The sequence below is a fragment of the Artemia sp. Qi Xiang Cuo genome, chromosome 14 (assembly GCF_049724085.1).
Source record: "Artemia sp. Qi Xiang Cuo chromosome 14, ASM4972408v1, whole genome shotgun sequence".
Taxonomy (NCBI): domain Eukaryota; kingdom Metazoa; phylum Arthropoda; class Branchiopoda; order Anostraca; family Artemiidae; genus Artemia; species Artemia sp. Qi Xiang Cuo.
This window is the reverse complement of record NC_142807.1, coordinates 4,729,091-4,751,145: the sequence shown is the minus strand read 5'-3', so window position 1 is coordinate 4,751,145 and position 22,055 is coordinate 4,729,091. Positions and strand designations below refer to the sequence as shown.

The 22,055-nt window shown below is 34.8% G+C and overlaps 1 protein-coding gene across 1 annotated transcript in view; it reads left to right on the top strand.

Moving 5' to 3' along the window:
- Positions 1 to 22,055, top strand: part of LOC148944060 (epithelial splicing regulatory protein 1-like) — a 268,151-nt gene that overhangs the window by 219,281 nt on the left and 26,815 nt on the right. Inside the window, exons 15-17 of the mRNA XM_089100840.1 lie at positions 13,096 to 13,476; positions 18,228 to 18,371; positions 20,427 to 20,558. Of these exons, the coding sequence (XP_088956966.1) occupies positions 13,096 to 13,476; positions 18,228 to 18,371; positions 20,427 to 20,558 (657 nt within the window). The remainder of the gene's footprint in view (positions 1 to 13,095; positions 13,477 to 18,227; positions 18,372 to 20,426; positions 20,559 to 22,055) is intronic.

Below are 22,055 nucleotides of genomic sequence, written 5' to 3'. Positions count from 1 at the left end.
GAGTTTGCCTTCATCCAAAAAATCTCCCTTGCATTTTTGTCCGCTACAGTATATTTCATGTAACCTGACAAATAGTCTGTTATAATTTTTGGTTTCACTTTCCCCAAAAAATCGGCTATTTTGGAAAGCGTTTAGCAATCGAGTGCGCTGCAGCGATCCATTGTCAATTGCTACTACTGCTAATAAGCTCACTGCAGCCTGAGGCCAACACAGCTACGTACGCTTTTCCTCCCTCCCAAACTATTGAAAACCCCCTCTTTACATCCTCCCAAGAAGTTCCAATTTTCCCTTAAGTTCTTCCATGCAACCACCTCCCGCTGCATTTGGGGATGACCTACTTTTCCTTTGGCCCTAGATTGGCCGATCTTTGGCAATCTGTCATCCTTCATCTGCAAAGCGTGGCCTTGGCATACTGATCCCGTGGGACTCCTTGTTCCTTTTGTAAGTGAATCGTAGCTTGAATACAGTAAGAATTAAAGACATTTCTACTTTGCTGTGGACCAAAAATCGCTGCATGTGCATGGAAGCTCGGTAATTTTTGGTAATTTTATAATCTAGTAAAAAATCGCTGTCCTTATGTAGATTTTGGAATCTCTGAGAACCATACTTAAACTTTTCATAATTTTGGTAATACTTTTCATAGTTTTCATGGTTACTTAAACTTTTCATACTTTTGGTCAAAACTTCATAGTTTCGGTAATTTTTGGTAATTTTATAATCTAGTAAAAATTGCTGTCCTTATGTGGATTTATGAATCTCTGAGAACCATACTTAAACTTTTCATAATTGTGGTAATTAATTTTCATAGTCTCTTAAACTTTTCATAGTTTTGGTTAAAACTTTTCATAGTTTCGGTAATTTTTGGTAATTTTATAATCTAGTTAAAAATTGTTATCCTTATGTGGATTTAGGAATCTCTGAGAACCATACTTAAACTTTTCATAGTTCTAGTAATTACTTTTCATAGTTTTCATAGTCGCTTAAACGTTTCATAATTTTGGTTAAAACTTTTCATAGTTTCGGTAATTTTTGGTAATTTTATAATCTAGTGAAAAATTGTTGTCCTTATGTGGATTTAGGAATCTCTGAGAACCATACTTAAACTTTTCATAGTTCTGGTAATTACTTTTCATAGTTTTCATAGTCGCTTAAACGTTTCATAATTTTGGTTAAAACTTCATAGTTTCGGTAATTTTTGGTAATTTTATAATCTAGTGAAAAATTGTTGTCCTTATGTGGATTTAGGAATCTCTGAGAACCATACTTAAACTTTTCATAGTTCTAGTAATTACTTTTCATAGTCTTCATAGTCGCTTAAACGTTTCATAATTTTGGTTAAAACTTTTCATAGTTTCGGTAATTTTTGGTAATTTTATAATCTAGTGAAAAATTGTTGTCCTTATGTGAATTTAGGAATCTCTGAGAACCATACTTAAACTTTTCATAGTTCTGGTAATTACTTTTCATAGTTTTCATAGTCGCTTAAACTTTTCATAATTTCGGTTAAAACTTTTCATAGTTTCGATGAGTTTTGGTAATTTTATAATCTAGTCCTTATGTGGATTTAGGAATCTCTGAGAACCATACTTAAACTTTTCATAGTTATGGTAATTACTTTTCAAAGTTTTCCCATAGTCGCTTGAAATTTTCATATTTTTGGTTGAAACTTTTCATAGTTTCGGTAAGTTTTGGTAATTTTATAATCTAGTAAAAAATTGCTGTCCTTATGTGGATTTAGGAATCTCTGAAAACCATACTTAAACTTTTCATAGTTTTGGTAATTACTTTTCATAGTCACTTAAACTTTTCATAGTTTCGGTAAGTTTTGGTAATTTTATAATGTAGTAAAAAATTGCTGTCCTTATGTGGATTTAGGAATCTCTGAGAACCCTACTTAAACTTTTCATAGTTTTGGTAATTACTTTTCATAGTCACTTAAACTTTTCATAGTTTTGGTAAGTTTTGGTAATTTTATAATGTAGTAAAAAATTGCTGTCCTTATGTGGATTTAGGAACCTCTGAGAACCGTACTTAAACTTTTCATAGTTTTGTCGGGACACCTTTTATGAGACCGAAGGTACAGCGTTCAACGATTACGGTCTCGGTAAGATCTTATGCCACATATCTTTTAGGGAACAAAGCAGAATCAAAAAGAGGATTTGTTGAAAGAGATTGAACGGTTCTTAATAGTAGAATCAAGGAAGTAGCCCTTGTAAATAGCAGGATCAAGCCAGTCGATCATATAGCCTATCGCCATTGGATCCCCACCTTCATAAGGCATAAACGAAAATTCTTAGTACATCGGATCGAAGGTCGAGTTGGGCTATCTCATGCTTCTTTTGTAACAAAAAAGCTTTATTTCAACGCTATCTTCTTTCGAGGCTTTCCAATCCAGTAATAGAGTTCAGAGTTCATTTTATTAAACAATAAACGAACACAATAAAAGGAAAAAAACCTTCCACATATAATTAAACACAATAAAGAAGAAAGGAAAAAAAAACACTACAACATATTCCCCCCGCAGGGCTCCATGGCCCGGAAAAGCAGAGAGAAAAAAAGAAAAAAAACATACCTAAATATCACTAATACTGAAGACAAACTGTCGCCCACCACTCAAAATCCGCCGAAACCAAGCCAGGCGAGATGCTGCACACATGTTAAACACCACTCATAACAAAATAACCAACTCGGCCCAGAGACGTCCGCCCCACCATAACAAAAAAAAAAAAAAAAAAAAAAACTATATTAAACATAATTCATATATACATTAAAACATCCTTTACATTTATTCTGAAGGTACCAAATGAGTGAAAATTTCGAGCTGATTCAGGTAGGGTATTCCATACCATATGACATGCGGTCAGCGGATTAAAATCTGACCTCACTGAGGGAGTAAATGGAATGGTAATGTTGTTTGTATTACGAAGATGATACGTAGACTGATCAGTGACGAAAGATGGAGTAGCTTTTAGGGCCGTAGGAACATCCCCATGGAGTTGAAGAAAATTGAAAGACGCACACGAAAAAATGTAAAGTGACTGCAAATCAAGTAATGGCTTAGGTGCAGAGCAATTTGTTTCCTGTAAAAGGCTCCTTGCTTTATCATATATCTTAGACAGTGGTTTCAAAAGAGAAGAAAAAGTTGACATCCATATCGTAGGGCAATAAGAGACGTAAGACTGGACTAAGCAATTTTGACTGTTGATCATTAAAAAATTCAGGATGACATAGCCGACAGCAGACTGTAGGTTTCAGTCTCGTAACCGCCAGTATAAGGTCATTAACATAAATCAAAAATAGAAGCGGCCCAAGAACAGAACCTTCAGGGACACCAAACAACATCAGACGAAGAACGGAAAAGAGAATCTACGGAAATAGTTCTACCTGACAAGTAAGAATCAAACCAGGCATGAGTATGGCCTCTTACACCATAATGTGATAGCTTGAAAAGCAGAATCCCATGGGCTAAAGAATCGAAGGCTTTACGGACGTCAAGAAATATAGCAGCAGGAATCAAACCAGAGTCAAGGGCCGAGTGGAGAAATTTTAAAAGAGTTGCACATGCATGCTCGGTTGAATGCTTCGCTCAGAAACCAAACTGAAAATCATGAAAGAGACCTTTTGCCTCTAAAAAAGAAAGTAGACGGGAAAGCATGGCCTTTTTAAAAATCTTGCTAAAAACAGACAGCAACGATATAGGCCGATAATTAGCTGGATCATTCCTTGGTCCACCTTTATATAAAACGATGACTCTAGCTCGCTTGAGAGAACTGGGGAAAACCCCATTTTCAAAAGATAGATTCACAAGCTTTGTCAAAGGAGAAATAATCGAAGGAAGAATGAACTTGACTACTTTCGTAGAAATGCAATCAGGGCTAGACGACGATGAACCTTTCAACCTATTAACAATCCTTACTATTTCAACCTCAGAAACAGGATCCAACCCCATTGACTTGAGACAAGGCGGGCCAAGATAAGATTTATAATCAGGTTGTGACGGTGATGAACTAACTGAAGAAGGAGTAGTTTTCCCAATATTAGTAAAATATGAAGTAAATGCTTCTTGAACAGACAGCTCACCTTCAACAACGAAACCATCAACCAAAAGACTTGAAGGGACAGAAAAAGTACGACAAGAAGGTTTAAGGACAGAATTGATCACCAACCAGGTTTTTCGAATATCCTTTCCACATTCCGAAAATTTATTTGAATAATAGAGGGATTTAGCCTTCCGGCACAAAGAGTTATAAACATTCCTGTAGAGTTTGAATAGCTGAAGACATGCACCACTCGAAGATGGCTTTGCTGATTTATAAGCTTTCCAAAGGTTATTTTTCCTTATCCAACTCCTAAGAAGACCAGGGGTCATCCATGGGTTTAGAAGAATAGATCTTTTTGACCTAGAAGTAGAAGTGGACGCAGCACATACATCAATAATAGACACTTTAACAAACCCATAAAAAGAATAAAACTGCGAACAAAAATCTATCTCCTCATCAATAATATTCGATGAGTTATCAGCTAACCAAGATCTGAGGAGGGTCAGGTCATTTGGACTAAACCTAAAAAAAGACGAACCAGAAGCTGGGTATATAGTGCTTGTCAGTGGCGTAATTTCGTCAAAATCCTTGGGGGACAAAGTTGAGCCAATTTTCCCAAATCAAGTAAAAATGACAGTAAAAACTAAAAAATCAGCCATTTGGTACCATGAAGGTACTATTTAGTACTATAAAAGTGCTATAAAGGTACTTTATAAAGACAAACCCAGGTCTGGGAGGGGCAGTTGCCCCCTGCCCTAAAGAAAATTACGCCCCCAGTGCTTGTTTGTTGCACCGTTCAGGAAAATGTTTGTTGATCCGGACCAGTTAAAACTTTATTTTCCACCGTTTTGCTACGTCTTCTAAGTTTCCTTCCACAGACTCGCCTCTTATCTTGTGAGAAAATATAACGCTGTTGATTCCTTTATTTCTGTGAAAAAAAAAACAACAAACAAACAAAGATCTGTTTTCAGTGTCTGGCTACTAAAGCTGCATTATCTTTTGATGTGATTATATTATTTGCATTAGTGTTGGGGCCTAATATAGCACATTTTATGGCCAAAATTTAGAAATTTTCGTGGTAGGTCCTTCAAATGTGGAGGGGCCATATATCTGAACTTCCATTCACTTTGAGGAATATCTTCAGGGACCTTTGAGTCTCGAAATTAGATTTACTCTGACTTAGAATATACTCTGAATTAGAATACAGGAGGATGCTATGAGACTGTCCATTTTCTTTATTTATTGTCTTAGAATACCAGGACTAAGAAACTGCTGCTCCGGATTTTTATTTATTTATTGTCTTAGAATACCAGGACTAGCAAACTGCTGCTCCGGATTTTTCTTTATTTATTGTCTTAGAATACAAGGACTAGCAAACTGCTGCTACGGATTTTTCTTTATTTATTGTCTTAGAATACGAGGACTAGCAAACTGCTGCTCCGGATTTTTCTTTATTTATTGTCTTATAATAAGAGGACTAGCAAACTGCTGCTCCGGATTTTTCTTTATTTATTGTCTTAGAATAAGAGGACTAGCAAACTGCTGCTCCGGATTTTTCTTTATTTATTGTTTTAGAATACCAGGACTAGAAAACTGCTGCTCCGGATTTTTCTTTATTTATTGTCTTAGAATACCAGGACTAGCAAACTGCTGCTCCGGATTTTTCTTTATTTATTGTATTAGAATACCAGGACTAGCAAACTGCTGCTGCGGAATTTTCTTTATTTATTGTCTTAGAAGACCAGGACTAGCAAACTGCTACTTCGGATTTTTCTTTATTTATTGTCTTAGAATAAAAGGACTAGCAAACTGCTACTACGGGTTTTTCTTTTTTTATTGTCTTAGAATACCAGGACTAGCAAACTGCTGCTCCGGATTTTTCTTTATTTATTGTCTTAGAATACAAGGACTAGCAAACTGCTGCTCCGGATTTTTCTTTATTTATTGTCTTAGAATACGAGGACTAGCAAACTGCTGCTTCGGATTTTTCTTTATTTATTGTCTTAGAATACCAGGACTAGCAAACTGCTGCTCCGGATTTTTCTTTATTTATTGTCTTAGAATAAAAGGACTAGCAAACTGCTGCTCCGGGTTTTTCTTTATTTATTGTCTTAGAATACGAGGACTAGCAAACTACTGCTTCGGATTTTTCTTTATTTATTGTCTTAGAATACCAGGACTAGCAAACTGCTGCTCCGGATTTTTCTTTATTTATTGTATTAGAATACAAGGACTAGCAAACTGCTGCTCCGGATTTTTCTTTATTTATTGTTTTATAATACCAGGACTAGCAAACTGCTGCTCCGGATTTTTATACCTGAATGTATAAAAAGGAATTTACACCGAACTTGACAAAATATAAAAGCTACTGGAGATTACAAAACAAGTCTTTTGAGTTCTAGGATTTCAAAAAAAGAAGACGAACCTCTTAGCCTAGCACCCTGTATGTGCTAAGATCTTCCCTCAGATACAGGGGCCGAGGGGATTTCTTGGGAGGTAGGGGAAGATTAAAATGTCTTTTACTTGTATTTTTCCTTTATCTCCAAAATGTTCATTCAATGTCCTTGGACAAGTCTTAGATTAGATAAATTCTAGAAGAGGAAAAGGAAATTTTGGAAGTGATAAACAGATTTATGACTCATGTATATATATATATATATATATATATATATATATATATATATATATCACAGACATGGCTGCTTACACACCCAATTCTTGAAGTTTCCCTAGGAAGATTTATCATCCCTAGTGTATATGCGGGGGGAAGTGGCTATTAATTGATAGTTCCCACTGCTAAAAATAAATTAATTATTAAAAAAATAATTTATATTAAATACTGAATAAAATTTTGTTGAGGCTATTTCAACATTTATTTTGCATTTCAAAGCAAATTGCAAATTGATATCTCGCTTATGATCTCAAAGAGCATTGACCTGTTTAGTGGGTGCCTAGTAACTTAGCCGTAAGTAACCTAGTAAGTAACCTAGTACCGAGTACTTAGTAAGAATCATAGAGTTCAGTTTGTTTTTCAGTTTGTCACAACTGTTGGAAATTTGATATAGGAAAAGAAAATAGTAACGGTTGTAGACGGTTGCAATTTTGTAGGTATAACAATCTAGTTAAAACCAATACGATGTTTTGCCATAAAATAGCCATAACTTAACATTGCATTCATATGACGGTAATACGGTTACCCTTATCAATTATGCTATTGTAAACCGAAGACTGGCGTGATCAATACAAGATACTAGAGTATATGAGAGTGTTATTATTAATGTTAAAAGTAAAAACCACCGTCTAGTAGTGTCTAAGGTTAACCTAAAGCTGAAATTTAGGAAGGGTAACTACCTTTTGGAAAGTTATGAAGCTGGTAGACTCCAGGATCAGAATTGAACTTTCCAGGAACAGTAAAATACTAAATTAGAGAGTCCAAAATTTGACGATGTAGAAGATGGATGGAATAATTGTATGAAAATAGTTTTTGAAGTCGCATATGGTGTCTTAGGGAGGAAAATTAAGAAAGTAGCTAGAAATATTAGTTAAAATGATAGAAGTTAGTAGAGAGGAGGGGGGGGGGAGGCTTGTACAAATAGTATTAGAATAATATATGAAAACAAGAGGAATGTAAAGAATGTGGAGAAAAAATCAAAAAGTGAACTAAGAAGGTATGAGCTGGAGGCCATGGATAAAATTACTGAAGATCTGGAAGATGCAGCCAGACGTCATAATAGTTAAATATTGTACTGGCACGTTAAAAAATTGAAAGGGAGCGGTCAATCTTGTCTTTTCACAGTTAAAGAAAAAACCTCAATTAGTAATAAGGAAGGAGTTAAAGAGAAATGGAAGAACATTTTGAAATTGTGCTAGACCTTTATGAAGCTACAGGAAAAGTTTGTGACACTTTGGAAGTGATAAAAGATTTATTTTATGAAGATGAATTAATGACAGTAGTAAAAGGATTAAGAAATAATTAGGCTCCAGGTGCTGATGGTGTGGTAGATGAGTTCTTTAATTCTGTTGGTTGTGAAGTTAGAGAAAAATTACTGAAGTTTATGAATATGTTGTTTGAAAAAGGGGAAGTGCCTGACAATTTTAGGGAAACTCTAACGAAACCCCTCTATAAGAAAGGGGATAATAGTCAGTGTGGTAAATATAGAGGCATTAGCTTGGATTCTGTTGGAAGTAAATTACTTAGTATGATGATACTTTTTAGACGCTGAGATACTGAAGATGAAATTTTAAGAGAATAACAGTGTAGTTTTAAGAAGGGGAGAGGATGCGTCGTCGACCAAATTTTCATTCTTAGATTAATAACTGAGAAGTGCCCGAGCCATCAAACCCCTCTAGTCCTAATTCTGATAGATTATGAGCAACCATTTAATACAACCGATAAAAGAGAGCTTTAGGGAAGTTCCTAGCCTTGTACGTTATAACAGAATCACTTACACATTAAAGTGATTAGTCCTATATACAAAAATGACATTGCCACGGTTAAGGTAAGAAATAAGGTAAGTAGCTGGCTTCGTATTGAATCAAGAGTTTAGCAGGGTTGTGTTTTATTCCTATTTATAGGGGTTATTTTGACAGACTTTGTCTAGAGAGCACAGCAAAGGCTATGAGAGGACACGGAATCAAATGAAGAAGTAAAACTCTCCTAGACTTAGATTATGCTATTGATTCAAGAATTTTAGATGAAAATGTCTGCAAAACAAAGGAATTTTTAGAGGTTTTGAGGGTTCGGAGAGCAACAATAGGTGTAAAATTATTGTTAAGAAGACTAAGTCGCTAAGACTGGGAATAAGTTAAGCTGAAGAGGCGATTCTGGGTAACAAGAAGACCGATCAAGTTGATAGCCTCACTTACCTAGGCAGTGTTATTAGTAAATATGCTGGGTGCACTGAAAACATTGAAAGTAGAATAGCCAAGGGTGTTTTTTCACAGTTGAAAAGAGTTTGGAAGAATAGGAAGATATAAGTCTGCGAACCAAGATTGAAATATTGGAAGCTGCGGTGATGACAGTGGTCCAGTATGGTTCTGAAGCATGGGCGCCCAAAAGAATGGAGGATTTGTTAGATTAGTTCTAGAGAAATTGTCTACCCAGGGTTTTGTTTAACCGTCTGACTGACCGTATTTCAAACATTAAGATATACCCAAGTTATACTTTTCCAATGTAGTTGTATCCCGCTTTCTATGCCTATAAGGAGAGAACAGTTGAGATGGCTAGGACACGTTCTGAGAATGAAAGATGGCAGATTTCCAAAGATTGTCCTCATCGGTTAACCATCTAGAGACAAACGAAAAGCGGGTCGTCCCTGAGTGAGCTGGGAAAAGGGCATAAGAAAAGGTCCAGGGAAAGTTGGAATATCTTAAGAGGGGGTGAAAAAGGAGGCTTTGAATAAATTGGGATTGGGGAAGAGTGTGCGTAACTGTGTTGGCCTCAGATGGCTTGGTGCTGTGGCAATTCGTTAGTAATAGCAGTAGTATACAACTTTTCAAGTGCCTGAAAACGTCATCGTAAGAACGTCACTGTAAAACGTTAAATACTACAAACATAAAACATTACTACAAAATCCATTTCAATTTTTTTTTTTTAACGCAAGAAAAAAATGCCCTTTTATCCCTGACTAGTTTTTTTTGTAGGAACATATCTGCTTTCTACTGGCTTAAAGATAGAGAACTGCATATTTTGATGAATTGAAGTAAACACTTTGCAGGTTTTAAGTTAGGGTAAAATTGATAGATAAACAGATAGCTTGATCTTGTTTTTATGAGGGTGGAATATTATGCTTTATTTGAGTTAACAGAGCAGTGAGCCCCGAAATCGAATTTCAGATAAAAAAAAAAAAAACATTAGAAAAATTCCATTAGACTCCGTGTAGTGAAATCAGAACGAAATGAAGTTAATATTGATACTTCCGAAGCATTTGATACATTATTTCATCCCAATATTTAGTTTACCTCGTTTTTAAATACTTTTACTTAATTTTGTCTAATTAATTTACAAGAAACTTAATTAATTTAAAATGAATTAATTAGAAGCTAAATTAATTAGTTAATTAGAAACTTACTTAGTTTAAAAGAAACATAAAATGTTTGTAGATCCGTGGTTTCTAACATGCCGCAGTGAGCTATAAAATCTCTTAGTTTTGCCTCATTAGTACATAAGATATGTTTAAGGGTGATGCTGTAATTTTAATCATAAAATAAATCTGTTTTCTATGTTTGTGTGTGGCGGGGGGTCTGAGCCTTAAATCTCCCTGGCTGTGTTGTCGACAGTTTAATTTTTTTACGACATTCTTATAAACCCTCTTTTGGGGACGGAGCTTCATTGCTGCCAATGTTAATATAGCCTTTGAAGTGGAAGAGCCATCTATTTTAGTACCTTTTGCTTAGAAATTCTACTGTTTCTATGCAACAAATAAACAGGAAGAAGCGTCAATAATGGCTCAAGAAAAAAAGCCTGGGAAGAAAAAGGTAATTGGGTTTTATTTAAGTAAATCCAGAAAATGACCTTAGAAGCTAATTGCGTTTTTAATTTATCAATGTGTTTAACCAAACTTAAATTCGCGATATTTAAATAGTCCAGATATATAGCTGAATCGGTCGTTAGAAAAAATACGGTATTTTAGGAAAGTCGGCAACCAAGTTTGAAAGACATTGTGTAAATTTCTTCAAGTTTCATTTATAGATGGAAAACTTTGACATTTATAGTCTGTATCATAATTTATTTGCATAGTTTCTATGTTTTAGCTAAAATATACTAAAACTGGTTACTAGTAATAAGCCAAATTGAGATGATAACTTGCAGCTTGCGAATTTCTTATAAAATAAATGAATATAGTTTATCAAATTTCATTTATTATTTATTTTTCTGTGATTCAACATTTATATTCTGTGGCTCTTTTTTAATTTTTTTTTTCTTTTTTGAATCTAATGAGAAGGTAGCCTTTTGGAGTTACCTCTAGTGTTAACCATTGGTTAAGAGTAGTATACAACGAACTTAAATCATCTGTAATAAATCATCGACATATTAAACAAAAATTTGGAGAAAATTTACAAGCTATCAATTTGTGGCTCAAAGAGTAAATAAATTAAATTATTGCGATACTTGTTATTAATTAATAATTGTTATTAACAGGTAAAATTATTTAATAGGTAACCATGATTATAAAATAAAACCAATTAATTGATTAAAATAATTAATTAATTGGTTTTGATTAAGGAATTAGCCAAAAATAATGCCAGGATAAGCTCTTATTGTACATGTTTTTAAACTGTTTTAGTTGCATTCTGAATATAAATATTTGTTTTAGAGGGAGTGCTCAAAGGTCGAATACCATCTGTGATATTGATGAGTATTTTTGAACAAATAAGAGGACCAGTCTATATTTTTTCTCTATAAACTTTACTCTTAAAACTGTCAAAATCCTCATTAAATTGGGGTTCTGCTGAATTGGGGTTCACTACTACCAAAACCTGCGTAAGTGCAAATGAAAATCTTTTTATTAAAAATTTAATACCCGATTCTTCCTGATTTTTAAGATACGGAAGGTGGCACTGGGTTTCCCCTTAAGCAATCCAAACAGTCAGATTTGATTTTTACTGTCCCTGGTACTTTAGAGACGTCATAACAGACTATGCTCATTTTAAATAGTGACGAAGACCACACTGCCTTTCTATAACAATCAAACACAACTTAGAAAAAATAGAAAATTTTCTCAAGACAGTGGAATTCAATTCAGTGAACGTTTCGGTCCTATGTCCAAGGGCCATCTTCAGCACAATACAAAAAAACTTGCATTGAAATACGAACATTAAAACTAAAAATTAAAAAAAAAACTTTACTAACTTTATTACTGCAACGAAGTTCAACTAGGACTGATAAATAAAATGGTGTGAGATGATAAATTCATTCAAACGAAATTAAAGAAAATAATTAAATATAAGCTTTCAAAGCTGATCTTGCTTCTTTCGCAGCTAGCCTTAAGACCTTATTGTAACGGGCTCAATGCTATTATCAATTTGTTTAGTAAGATATCCTGTTAGATCATTTTTAATTAAATTTGAGTATAAAGAAATTAGTGAATGTTCCCCTAAGTCCCTGTTTAAAGAAACATTATGATTTATTTTGAGTCTAATTTTGACTTATTCCCGAGCCACCTGTTTTATCCCTAAGTCATTACTAATGAGAGAAGATTTTTCAAAAGGTATTGTGTGGCTGGGATTATTAAATTTAATACCAGCCACTTTTAATATCAATAACAGCACTCCTATATACCCTCCTATATTGTATTGTTTATCCAGCCAGTCTTTGGTTTACAATAACATAATCAATAAGAATAGCTGTCTTATCATTATGCGAATACCATGTCATGTTATGGCCCATTATATGACCAAATACTGTATTAGTTGTAACTAGGTTGTTATACCCACAAAATTGCAGCAGTCTATAGCCATTAGTCTTTTCTTTTCCTACACCAAATTTATTTAGGCTAAGATACTATCTATCCCTATTTCTACCACCCTTGGCGTTAAAATCTCCTAATAAAAGCACCATATTTCTACCTAGGACCCTGTCTATTTGCTCCTGTAGCTGTAAGAAAATTACATCTGAGTCACTAGTATCTCCGTCAATCGGTTCTACAGGGACATATACTACTATAACTGATACCCTGAACTTTATAATCATAAAATGAGTGGTTAGTATTCTATTATTGATGCCTCTCCAGCCTAAACAAGACTTAGCAGCTTCCTTATTCATCATGAGCCCTACTCCCTGTCTATGTACCCCATCCTTCCTGCCTGAGTAAATAAATTCTATATCACCTAATTTCATACTTCCTACCCCTGGGATATGAGTTTCTGAAACTCATAATAAGTCCAGTTCAAATCGTCTGAATTCGTCAGTCAAAATGCCGATGTGATAGTTACGATACGAAGATACAATCATGTCCTCTATTTTATAATTTGTTTTGAATTCTTTTGAATGAAAAATCTTTTATTTTCATTGTTCTTTGTTTTCCAAAATCACAATTGTTTCTCTTAATTTCAGGGTGGAGGAAAAAAGAAAGATGGTGCATATGTGAAAAAGAAGTCCAAAGGATCAAAAACTGGCTCACGCAAAGTAGTTTTACTAGACGGAGCTCCAATCACTGACCTCACACGAGAGCAACTAATCCTGCGCCTAGAACGTATTATTTTGGAGCTTGAAAGGGAGAGAGAAGAGCGGATCTACTTCCAAGCCGAACGGAATAAACTGCATGAAATATGGGAAGCAGCAAATCAAAAATGCCAAGAAACAGAGAGTCAGGTCTTGTGCCTAGAGAGGGACGTGGAAAGTGGCAATGCAGCATATAGGAGCCAAATTGCTGAGCAGAGGCAAAGACAAGCTTGGCTGCTTCAACAGCACCAAATAACGCTCACCGAATTTCAGGTGAGTATAGACCTTGACAATGGTGTCAATTCCCGAAAACTTCGAGGGAGAGGCAAATTTTTCGTTTTTTCAATGATAATACGGAAAGAAAGACATTTTGAGAGAAAATTCTTCAAGAAAGGGCTATTTTCAAAATATTCAAAATCCAAGGTGCACTATGAAGGTTATTTTGCCCCCCTCCAATTGATGTCACTGGTATCAATGCAATATGAATGGTACCACTGCAAATTATTTAAGAGGTTTTGTATCTTAGGATAATATTATATTCAATTCAAACTACACTACAGACTACTATTCAAACATTCAAAACTTCAAACCCTAAGTATCTAACCGAGATTCAGGTGGCTAGGGATCCAATGAGTATAAACACCGTATGACCAATACCATCACACTGCCCAATACCATATATGCCCCCTAAAGTTTGTAGTTCAGCTACTTCAGTGGGCATCAAATTAATTCACCCTCTGGAATTTGTTAGAATAAAAGCGGGAACGAATTTCAATTTATCAAAGGTAGATTATTTTTTTAACGGAAAAGTAAAAACTGGAAAGGTATAGTTTATAGTTTAAAGGATAGTTTAAAGGAAAGTAGTTTGCAGGATAGGACAACAGTTTAAAGGATAGTTTAAAGGAAAGTTGTTTGAAGGATAGGACAACAGTTTAAAGGGTAGTTTGTAGTTTTACAGGTAGATATTTCTTAGCGCTAAAATAATTTACACAAATGCAAAATTATTTTTTTTCTATGTGATCAGTTGCAATAATGTCAAACTATATTAACAGCTACCATAGTATAATGGTCATAGAATCATTTTTGGTGGGTTGGAGATCCTACCACTCTGTTGCAATAATGGGGTTTGCAGATCAGTAATCTAAACTTCACTAAATGCTTTTAGTACTTTAAGCTTTAGTGCTTTTGCTTATAAACTTATGAAGAAAACTAAGTTTTTACAAAACCAAACACCTTTGAATTTGCAGCAGCCAATCTGTAATAAAAATAAAATCTACAGTAGATTTCCTGGAGCTTTCCCCTGGAGAGATTTCTCTGGAGCTCAGTATGAGAATAGGTCCAGGCGTTTCAATTTGGAAGGCGGAAGATTACTTCCTTCCTTAGATTATGAAAAATATATTTCGCTTCATCCCTGCCCATTTTTGTGAATCGATGAGCCTTGATACTGTGATTGTAAATGAAGATCTCTGTCTAAAAATATTTTTCTTTGTGTTTAAACATTTGAAGACCCACAATAATCAGGGGTACTTTGTTCAGGGGGGGGGGGGATTGTAAGAAAAACTTTACAAAACGCAAGAAATTTTTTATGTGAATTTTTGTTACTTTCATACGACTTGAATAAAAATTTTTGGGGAAGGGTTGCAGCCCCCCTTATAGGGTGTTTGTCAGGGGCGGATCCGGGATTATTTTTTTTTTGGGGGGGGGGGTTCAAAATAGATTGATACGATAAACTTGCGTTATGAGCAAGTTTAGTTAACACAAACTTGAGTTAATTGAGTAAATTACCCTACTTTAGACTACGCTAGGGGGGGGAGCACCCCCTGGATCCACCACTGGTGTTTTTTTCAACTAAACCAACGATAAAATACTGAAACTTGCATTTATTAACATCCATTTTGGCTTTTGCCACGGACAGAGATGCTAGTAGTCTTCAGAAATGGGAAGGTGTTGGTGTGCAGCAAAAATGTGCTCAAGTCTAACGCCGGGCTCAGGATGAAATTCTGACCTCATTCGATCATAAGCTTTGGCTATTTCGTTTACCTTTCATTTTATACGAGGTGTTTGGTGTACGGCTCCTGGCACCAACGCTGGCACCAGTGAAAGTTCTCCAGTGCCACCAGTGCACGTAGCACAACGCCACTACTGATGGTGCTAGGGTACGGATAAAGAATATTAACTGAGAAAAAAACTGTTTAGTAATAGCTAGGACCATGGTTGAAGTATTGAAATTTAAGAAAAATGAAAATAAGTTTACAAAAAGGGCATTTATCTTATAATCAGCGCCAAGGGCTCTAACATTTCGAAATACGTTATTTGTCGTAGAAGTTTATTTTTTCATATCGCAGTTCATTTTTTTTTTTATCATTTATTGATTTGATCAGTTTTTGGCCATTACTTTTCAGTAGTTTTTATGAATTCATTAGGTATGCTTAAACATTCTTAAGTACTTTTATTATTTTTAAAACGAGACAGGGGAAACGTGGAAAAAAAATGTAAGAAAGGAAAAAAAGCATATCCACAGAGCAATAATATATTTGCGAGACTTGTTTGCGAGACCCAAATCCCTTTTTTAATTATGAACATTCTCTTTAGTATTTTAGTGTTTTAGAGGGCCAAACAGATCAACCAAACATTCAGTAGTCCTGCCAATAATATTGTCAATATGATTCAGCCAACACAATATTACTACCTGATTTATCAGTCTACATTAGTTTATTGAAGGGCCAGCGTTCCGAAAATTTGTCTTTAAATTCTAAAAAACGATATTAATTGCTAAATTATTGGTTCACTATTGATATTTAATTCTCTTGTGACAGTAGCCCTAAATTGACTACCTTTCTTTGCGTATTTGTTTAGTGCAAATAGGCTCAAAGCTACTCTAAACTTTTATGTAAATTCCCTACAACAGGGATGAGTAATCCCTCGCCCCTAAGTTAAACCTTGTCCAAAAATTTACGTCAATTCACCTTTTTACTGTACGTTTGTATGCTACGCATATTATTCACACGATCACAGTATTTACAAAAAGGGTCTCTTACAAGTCACTTCATGACATTTTTAATTGACACATACTCTTTCAGTTCCATAAAGGTGTTCTATCTTTAATCCAAAAGATTACCAGTAGTTGGCTTCCAAGTGTCGTCCAACTACACCAGCAATCACAGGAGTAGTTTTTGGTGCCGATATATCAGCCTAAGCTTCACTCTTCTACCCCAGTGAAACTAGAGCCGGTGCTTCTGTACCCGGGTTGGGCCTCTTTGGACTTAAATTCGAGGTGATAGTGCGTACGAAGGGTATCGACGGGATCTTTATTTTCAAAAGCCATTTTAACAGGAAAAAATTAGCCAATAGAGGAGATAAAAGAAAACGGGGACCAAAAATAGTTGACTTACAGCCTCCAGGAAAAAAATTAAGAGAAAAATTTACAGAGGTCCCACCTCTCAGATTAGTTTTTGAATTGCTAGTGTTTGCTCCCCCAAGATTTAAAAATACACCTTTTTTTTGTATCACCTTAAAAAAAATGAATAAAAATCAATTCTAGACTTCGAAAAATGCCTTTTTGTACATTCATTAGAAAAAAAGACAAATCCTTCTTACTCGGGCGGTATTTTCATGAATTGATGCCACTACTCACAGTCAAATTAAAAAAAAATGTTAGAAAAACAGCTGCTTTCCCTATTTTACTTTCCTTTGAAAACCGAAATTAGAAGACTACAGCCCCGATTTTAGATCCCAAAGAGCACCAACCAGGTAACGAAGATTTGATTTTAGTGAGAATCGTCTTCTACACATCAGCCCCAATCTCCAAATTGATTTTGAAGGGAACATTGTTCATTGGGAGCTTCAAGTTTATATTGTCTAAAAAATATCAACATAACGTTCGTAAAATTGATGATTCAATCGACCTTTCTCATAAATTAGTCTTTCACTGGGAGAATTGAAAATGGCCGATATATGGCTAGTCCTTTACCATAGCCGATATATGGCTAGTTCGAAGATGGCTAGGCCGATGATGGCTAATCCTTTACCTTTTTATGCTATATATTGAGTACATCAAGTGAGCCTTCATTGGAAGGAATAAACATTTTTTTTGGAAATCACCTTGAAAGCCTTGGTTTGAATTTGTTATTTGTTGGGAAAACCACCGAAAAATTGTATTACTAGAAATATGACCGATAAAGTGTTTTATCCCATCTGGGCTGTGGGATAATATTTGGTTGATAAACACCTAGCATCTACTTAGAATCTTCTCTTAATTAGTGTTAAGTGTTTTAAACTGAATTTGATAATTTACAACATTTAATTCGTATATTATCAATTGGTTATGCTTGGGGTTATACCCCTCCCCCACTCTTGGCGTCCTTATTTGGAGGAAGGAAACAAGGTAGATGAAACAGAGTGGAAGTTAAATCATAAGAAAAATCTCCCTCCTTATCCCTAATATGGAAACCTCAAAATCTTTTCTATTGGAGAATATCAAATCCTAGAGGTTTATATCCACAAGGTCTCAAAATGTTATAGGAAAGGGCAAATTTTTTTTCTTACAAGTGTTTTTAGGTGTTTGAGTGTTTTGGGTATTTTTTATAAAAAATGTGTGGAAAGACTAGATTTTTAGCATACGGCTTAACTGCAAAAAGACGACTTGAGAACTAAATGAAAAACGTAAAAGGGAAAAGAAAGCCTTAGGGTGATTAACTTTAGTCAACTTATTTATGACAATACTGACAATTCGGTCTAACAAATGGGGCGTGGTCTGGCCTATCAGGGCTTCATTGAATAACTGACTGAAAAAAAACCAACGACTGTTAAAAATCCTTTCTTAGATAGCAAATATTGGTCTTCACAGAGGCATCCATAGGTTGATTTGGCTGTTTTTGCTTATACTTGAGTCAGGAGGAGAGCACTGTAATTAATTTTTCCGCAGGCGCCACCAGCCATAGGAACGGCTCCGAGTCTTTACAGAATTTGGTAATTAACAATGTACAGTTCATATATTGTCAACTCAGGTTTTTTCTTTTTTGTAGTTGAAAAATCAAGAAGCCATCGAAAAAATCCGATCAGAAGCTCTATCCCAAGAAACGAAGCTAATTCAGAAAATTGAAGAACTAAAGATAGAACAAAGGTCAAAAGCCCTTAAATATACGGAAGAGATTATTTTGCTCAAAAAGGTTGGTGCAATAAAATTTTTCTAATCAATTACTGTAGCTGGTTACTAATTTGCGAGAAAAAAAAATAGTCCTTGCCTTTCAGCAGGCATACGTTATATATTAAAAAAAATCTTTCTTATTTTAAAAGTGGCCTGTATTACCTTCTTTTAAATGGAAAAAGGGCTCACTATGGAAAGAATCATGCTTTCATGAAATTCAATCGTCCTTACTTAAAAAAACCCACAAAAAACAGCAAAAGCAGAGATGTAAAACCTGCAGTCAAATTATTTAGTAATTTATATTTATTTCAAACTGGACATAGTTTAGCCGAACCGTTCTTCAGTTGTGTTGGTTGAAATCAGTCAATATTGTGGCTTTTTCCATACAGATATGATCTCAAGGGTTTTACCTACATTGTCATCTACTTAAAGTAAACCTTGTAGGTAGCCTACCATAGAATTTCAATAGACAAATACCTGTCAAACTGTGGAGGAATGAGGACACCACCTCAAGAGAGTGTGGGGTTTTAATACCATGGACAAGAGTTCGCCACATAAGAATAAGTGCTTATTTAAGAAGCGAATTCTATTTACTAATTAATATAATATTTCAATCAAATTTATGTACAGAAAAAACAAAACTTAAAAAATTAAAACGCATGGATAAATAAATAACCAATGAGAGATTCAGACTCTACTTATAGACAAATATGACCATCGAATTATTATTTCATATACGAAGGTTACATAGTAACTGAATATGTTATAACCTTTTTGAAGAGGGGGGGGGTTCTAGTCCTAAAAATATTAAGAAACAACCCATGTGGATCAATCCATGTTGGTCCCCAAGACTTTCATCACTGGTTATACAGCCCTTATTAGCGATTCATTGTAGGGAATGTGTTATTTTCATTATTATTATTGTGGTCGTACCCATCAATCTGCTCTAAATGGGTAGAAGCCTGGAGAAATCTTGGGGAAAACACGGGAAGTTTCAAATGATTTGGCCCCAACCACACATTACACACCTGGCCAAAGGCAGAAAATAAGGAGATCGGTACCTGTGGTAGGTAGACCGTTGGTCAGGGTACGAAAAAAAGCTACATATGAAACCAAGCCAAGGCTCAAGCTACAAAGGCTCAATGGCTCCACGCAAAAAAAAAAACAAAAAAAAAAAAACATTAGGGGTCTTAGGAGTAATACTTTGCTTCTCTTTCCCTGCAAATATTTTACAAGCTTCTGGACATTGCCTTTCCTAACTATGTACCAGCCTAATATTCTGTTTATAAAATAACTCCAACTGGTATCTACTCCTGGGTGGCTATTCTTTCATAAGATATCAACTTGATTCCACAGCAATCTCATATTTTTGTCAAACTGGGGAATCGGCTTTTCGCAGTTGGGTAGGATGATTCTAATATTTTGAATGCCTGTAATGCCATTGGGTTCAGAAAGGCTAATTAACTATTCTTACTTCACAGCCATTAAGTCCCAAAATATCTTTAGTCAGCGTGTGGATAAACTTCAGAATCACTTCCTTTGTTTATGTGCTCACTTTAATCACTTCTATATTATCACGACTACTTTTATATCACTTCTATATTATTATGCAATCACTTCTATTCAGGGACGGATCTAGGATTTTCTTAGGGGGGGGGGGGCAAAATAGATTGATCCGTTAAACATGCGTTAGGAGCAAGTTTAATTAACGCAATTACACTACTTTAGACGACGTTAGGGAGGGGGGGAGCTCCCTCGCCCTCCCCCTGGATCTGCCACTGGTTCTATTATCTGTGCGACATAGTACACTATAGACACGTGTGCTATAATAATGTAGCTACTTTGCTATGCAAATTCTCTATATAGCATAGCTTAGTTTCAAACCTTTATGTCAATCTGAAATTATATTTAAGGTTTTATTAGTTGAGTAATATTAGTGGTAGCTATAATTAAAATAGAAGTTGCGATGATATGTCAAGTATATTTGTAGCTGAAACGACTAAATTATTGATTTCCTAAACTGGTATCATTTTAAGCAGTTATACTGAAGTTAAGATGTATTTTTATTTATCCTCAGGCTCAAGGAGAAGAGATAGTTTCAATCCAAGAAAAATGTGAGACTAGAGTTAGAGACGTCACAGCATCAACTCATCAAAAAATGGAGCGACATATTGAGCAAATGAAAATACGTTATGAAAAAGAAGCTGAGGTAAAGTCATTGTTAGAAATCAAAGAATTTATTGCTGAACGAGTTTAACATTAGAAATTAGTTCGGGTAATATCTGTGAAGAGTATAAGAACAACAAAAACATATAGATAGCTTGAAAATTACCACATTAGGCATATATATATATATATATATATATATATATATATATATATATATATATATATATATATATATATATATATATATATATATATATATATATGTATGTATATATTCAATTCAATTCAATTTATTTATAACCTGTCAAAACAAAAAGGGCGTAGATCCCCTAAATGACAGATATTATAAGGGGAAAAAAAGAGAAAAAAATTACACACTGAACAAAAATAAGTAGTTTTTACAATCATAATAATCATAGACATAATCATAAATCATATATCATAATCACGAGATAATGAAGACATAAATTATAAGACATAAAAGTCATAACCCAATCATAAAAAAAAAAAAATAAAGAAGACCAACCATGATTGAGTTTACTGGTGTGAGATATAAAATCTTTCGGTCTTTTATCAATAATAGTGGAAGAAAGGAAAAATGAGTTTAAATTTTTGGGACAAAAATGAGTTACTAGTCCAAGGGGGCATATGCAAAAGGAATTTAGCAAATTTAAAATAAATCCGGTGAAATTTTTTTTTTTGAAGCAGGAAATAGTTGCCAAATTGGAGACAGAGCAAGAAGATGAGGCACAGTCAGGCTATTATAAAGTTTAGAAAGATAGAAACAACTAAGGTGTGTAACCTTAGAGACAAGTGACGCATAAGCTATCCTTGTCTTTTTTTCAAGATTTTGGATGGCAATCTACATAGTTTCATTAATTGAGTTTCCAATGGGTATTCCCAGGTAAATAAGGCTTTTAGAGAGGGGGATACAAGTTTCAGTAAGTTGGAGGGATTTATCAGAGTATCCTTTGAGGTTGAAACCGACAGCTACAGTTTTATCCACATTAAAACTTAAAACAATCTGCTGATATTCTGGTTTTAACTTCGAGAAAGTGCCCTAACAACCAGAGAAAGTGCGACTCAGATTCAGGATATCATCAGCCTATGTAAGTAAAGAGATGTCTAAACCCCCCGTAAATACAGGTGGACTCAAATTGAATCTCTGAATGGACTCTTTGATGGTGGAAAAAGGTGGAATCAATTTGAGAACTTTGGCTCGAATGACTGAATTATTAAAAAGCGCGGGGGAAGTGAGACCTCCTTGTCTAATGGCCTTTAACAGATTAATAAGCTCTGAACCGCACTTCATTTTGGCAAGAAGATGTTTATACATGTATCGAAGACACTCTATAACCGAGAAGTCAACCCCTCTCTTTAAAGCTTCTACCAAAATCTGGGCAAAAATACACGAATCAAATGCTCTGCCAATGTCCAGTGCAAAAGAACAAGAAAATCCCCGGAATCTTCCACATCTGCAAGAACCTTAAAAAGGGAAAAAAGAGCATGCTCACGACTAAGTTCTTTCTGAAAATAA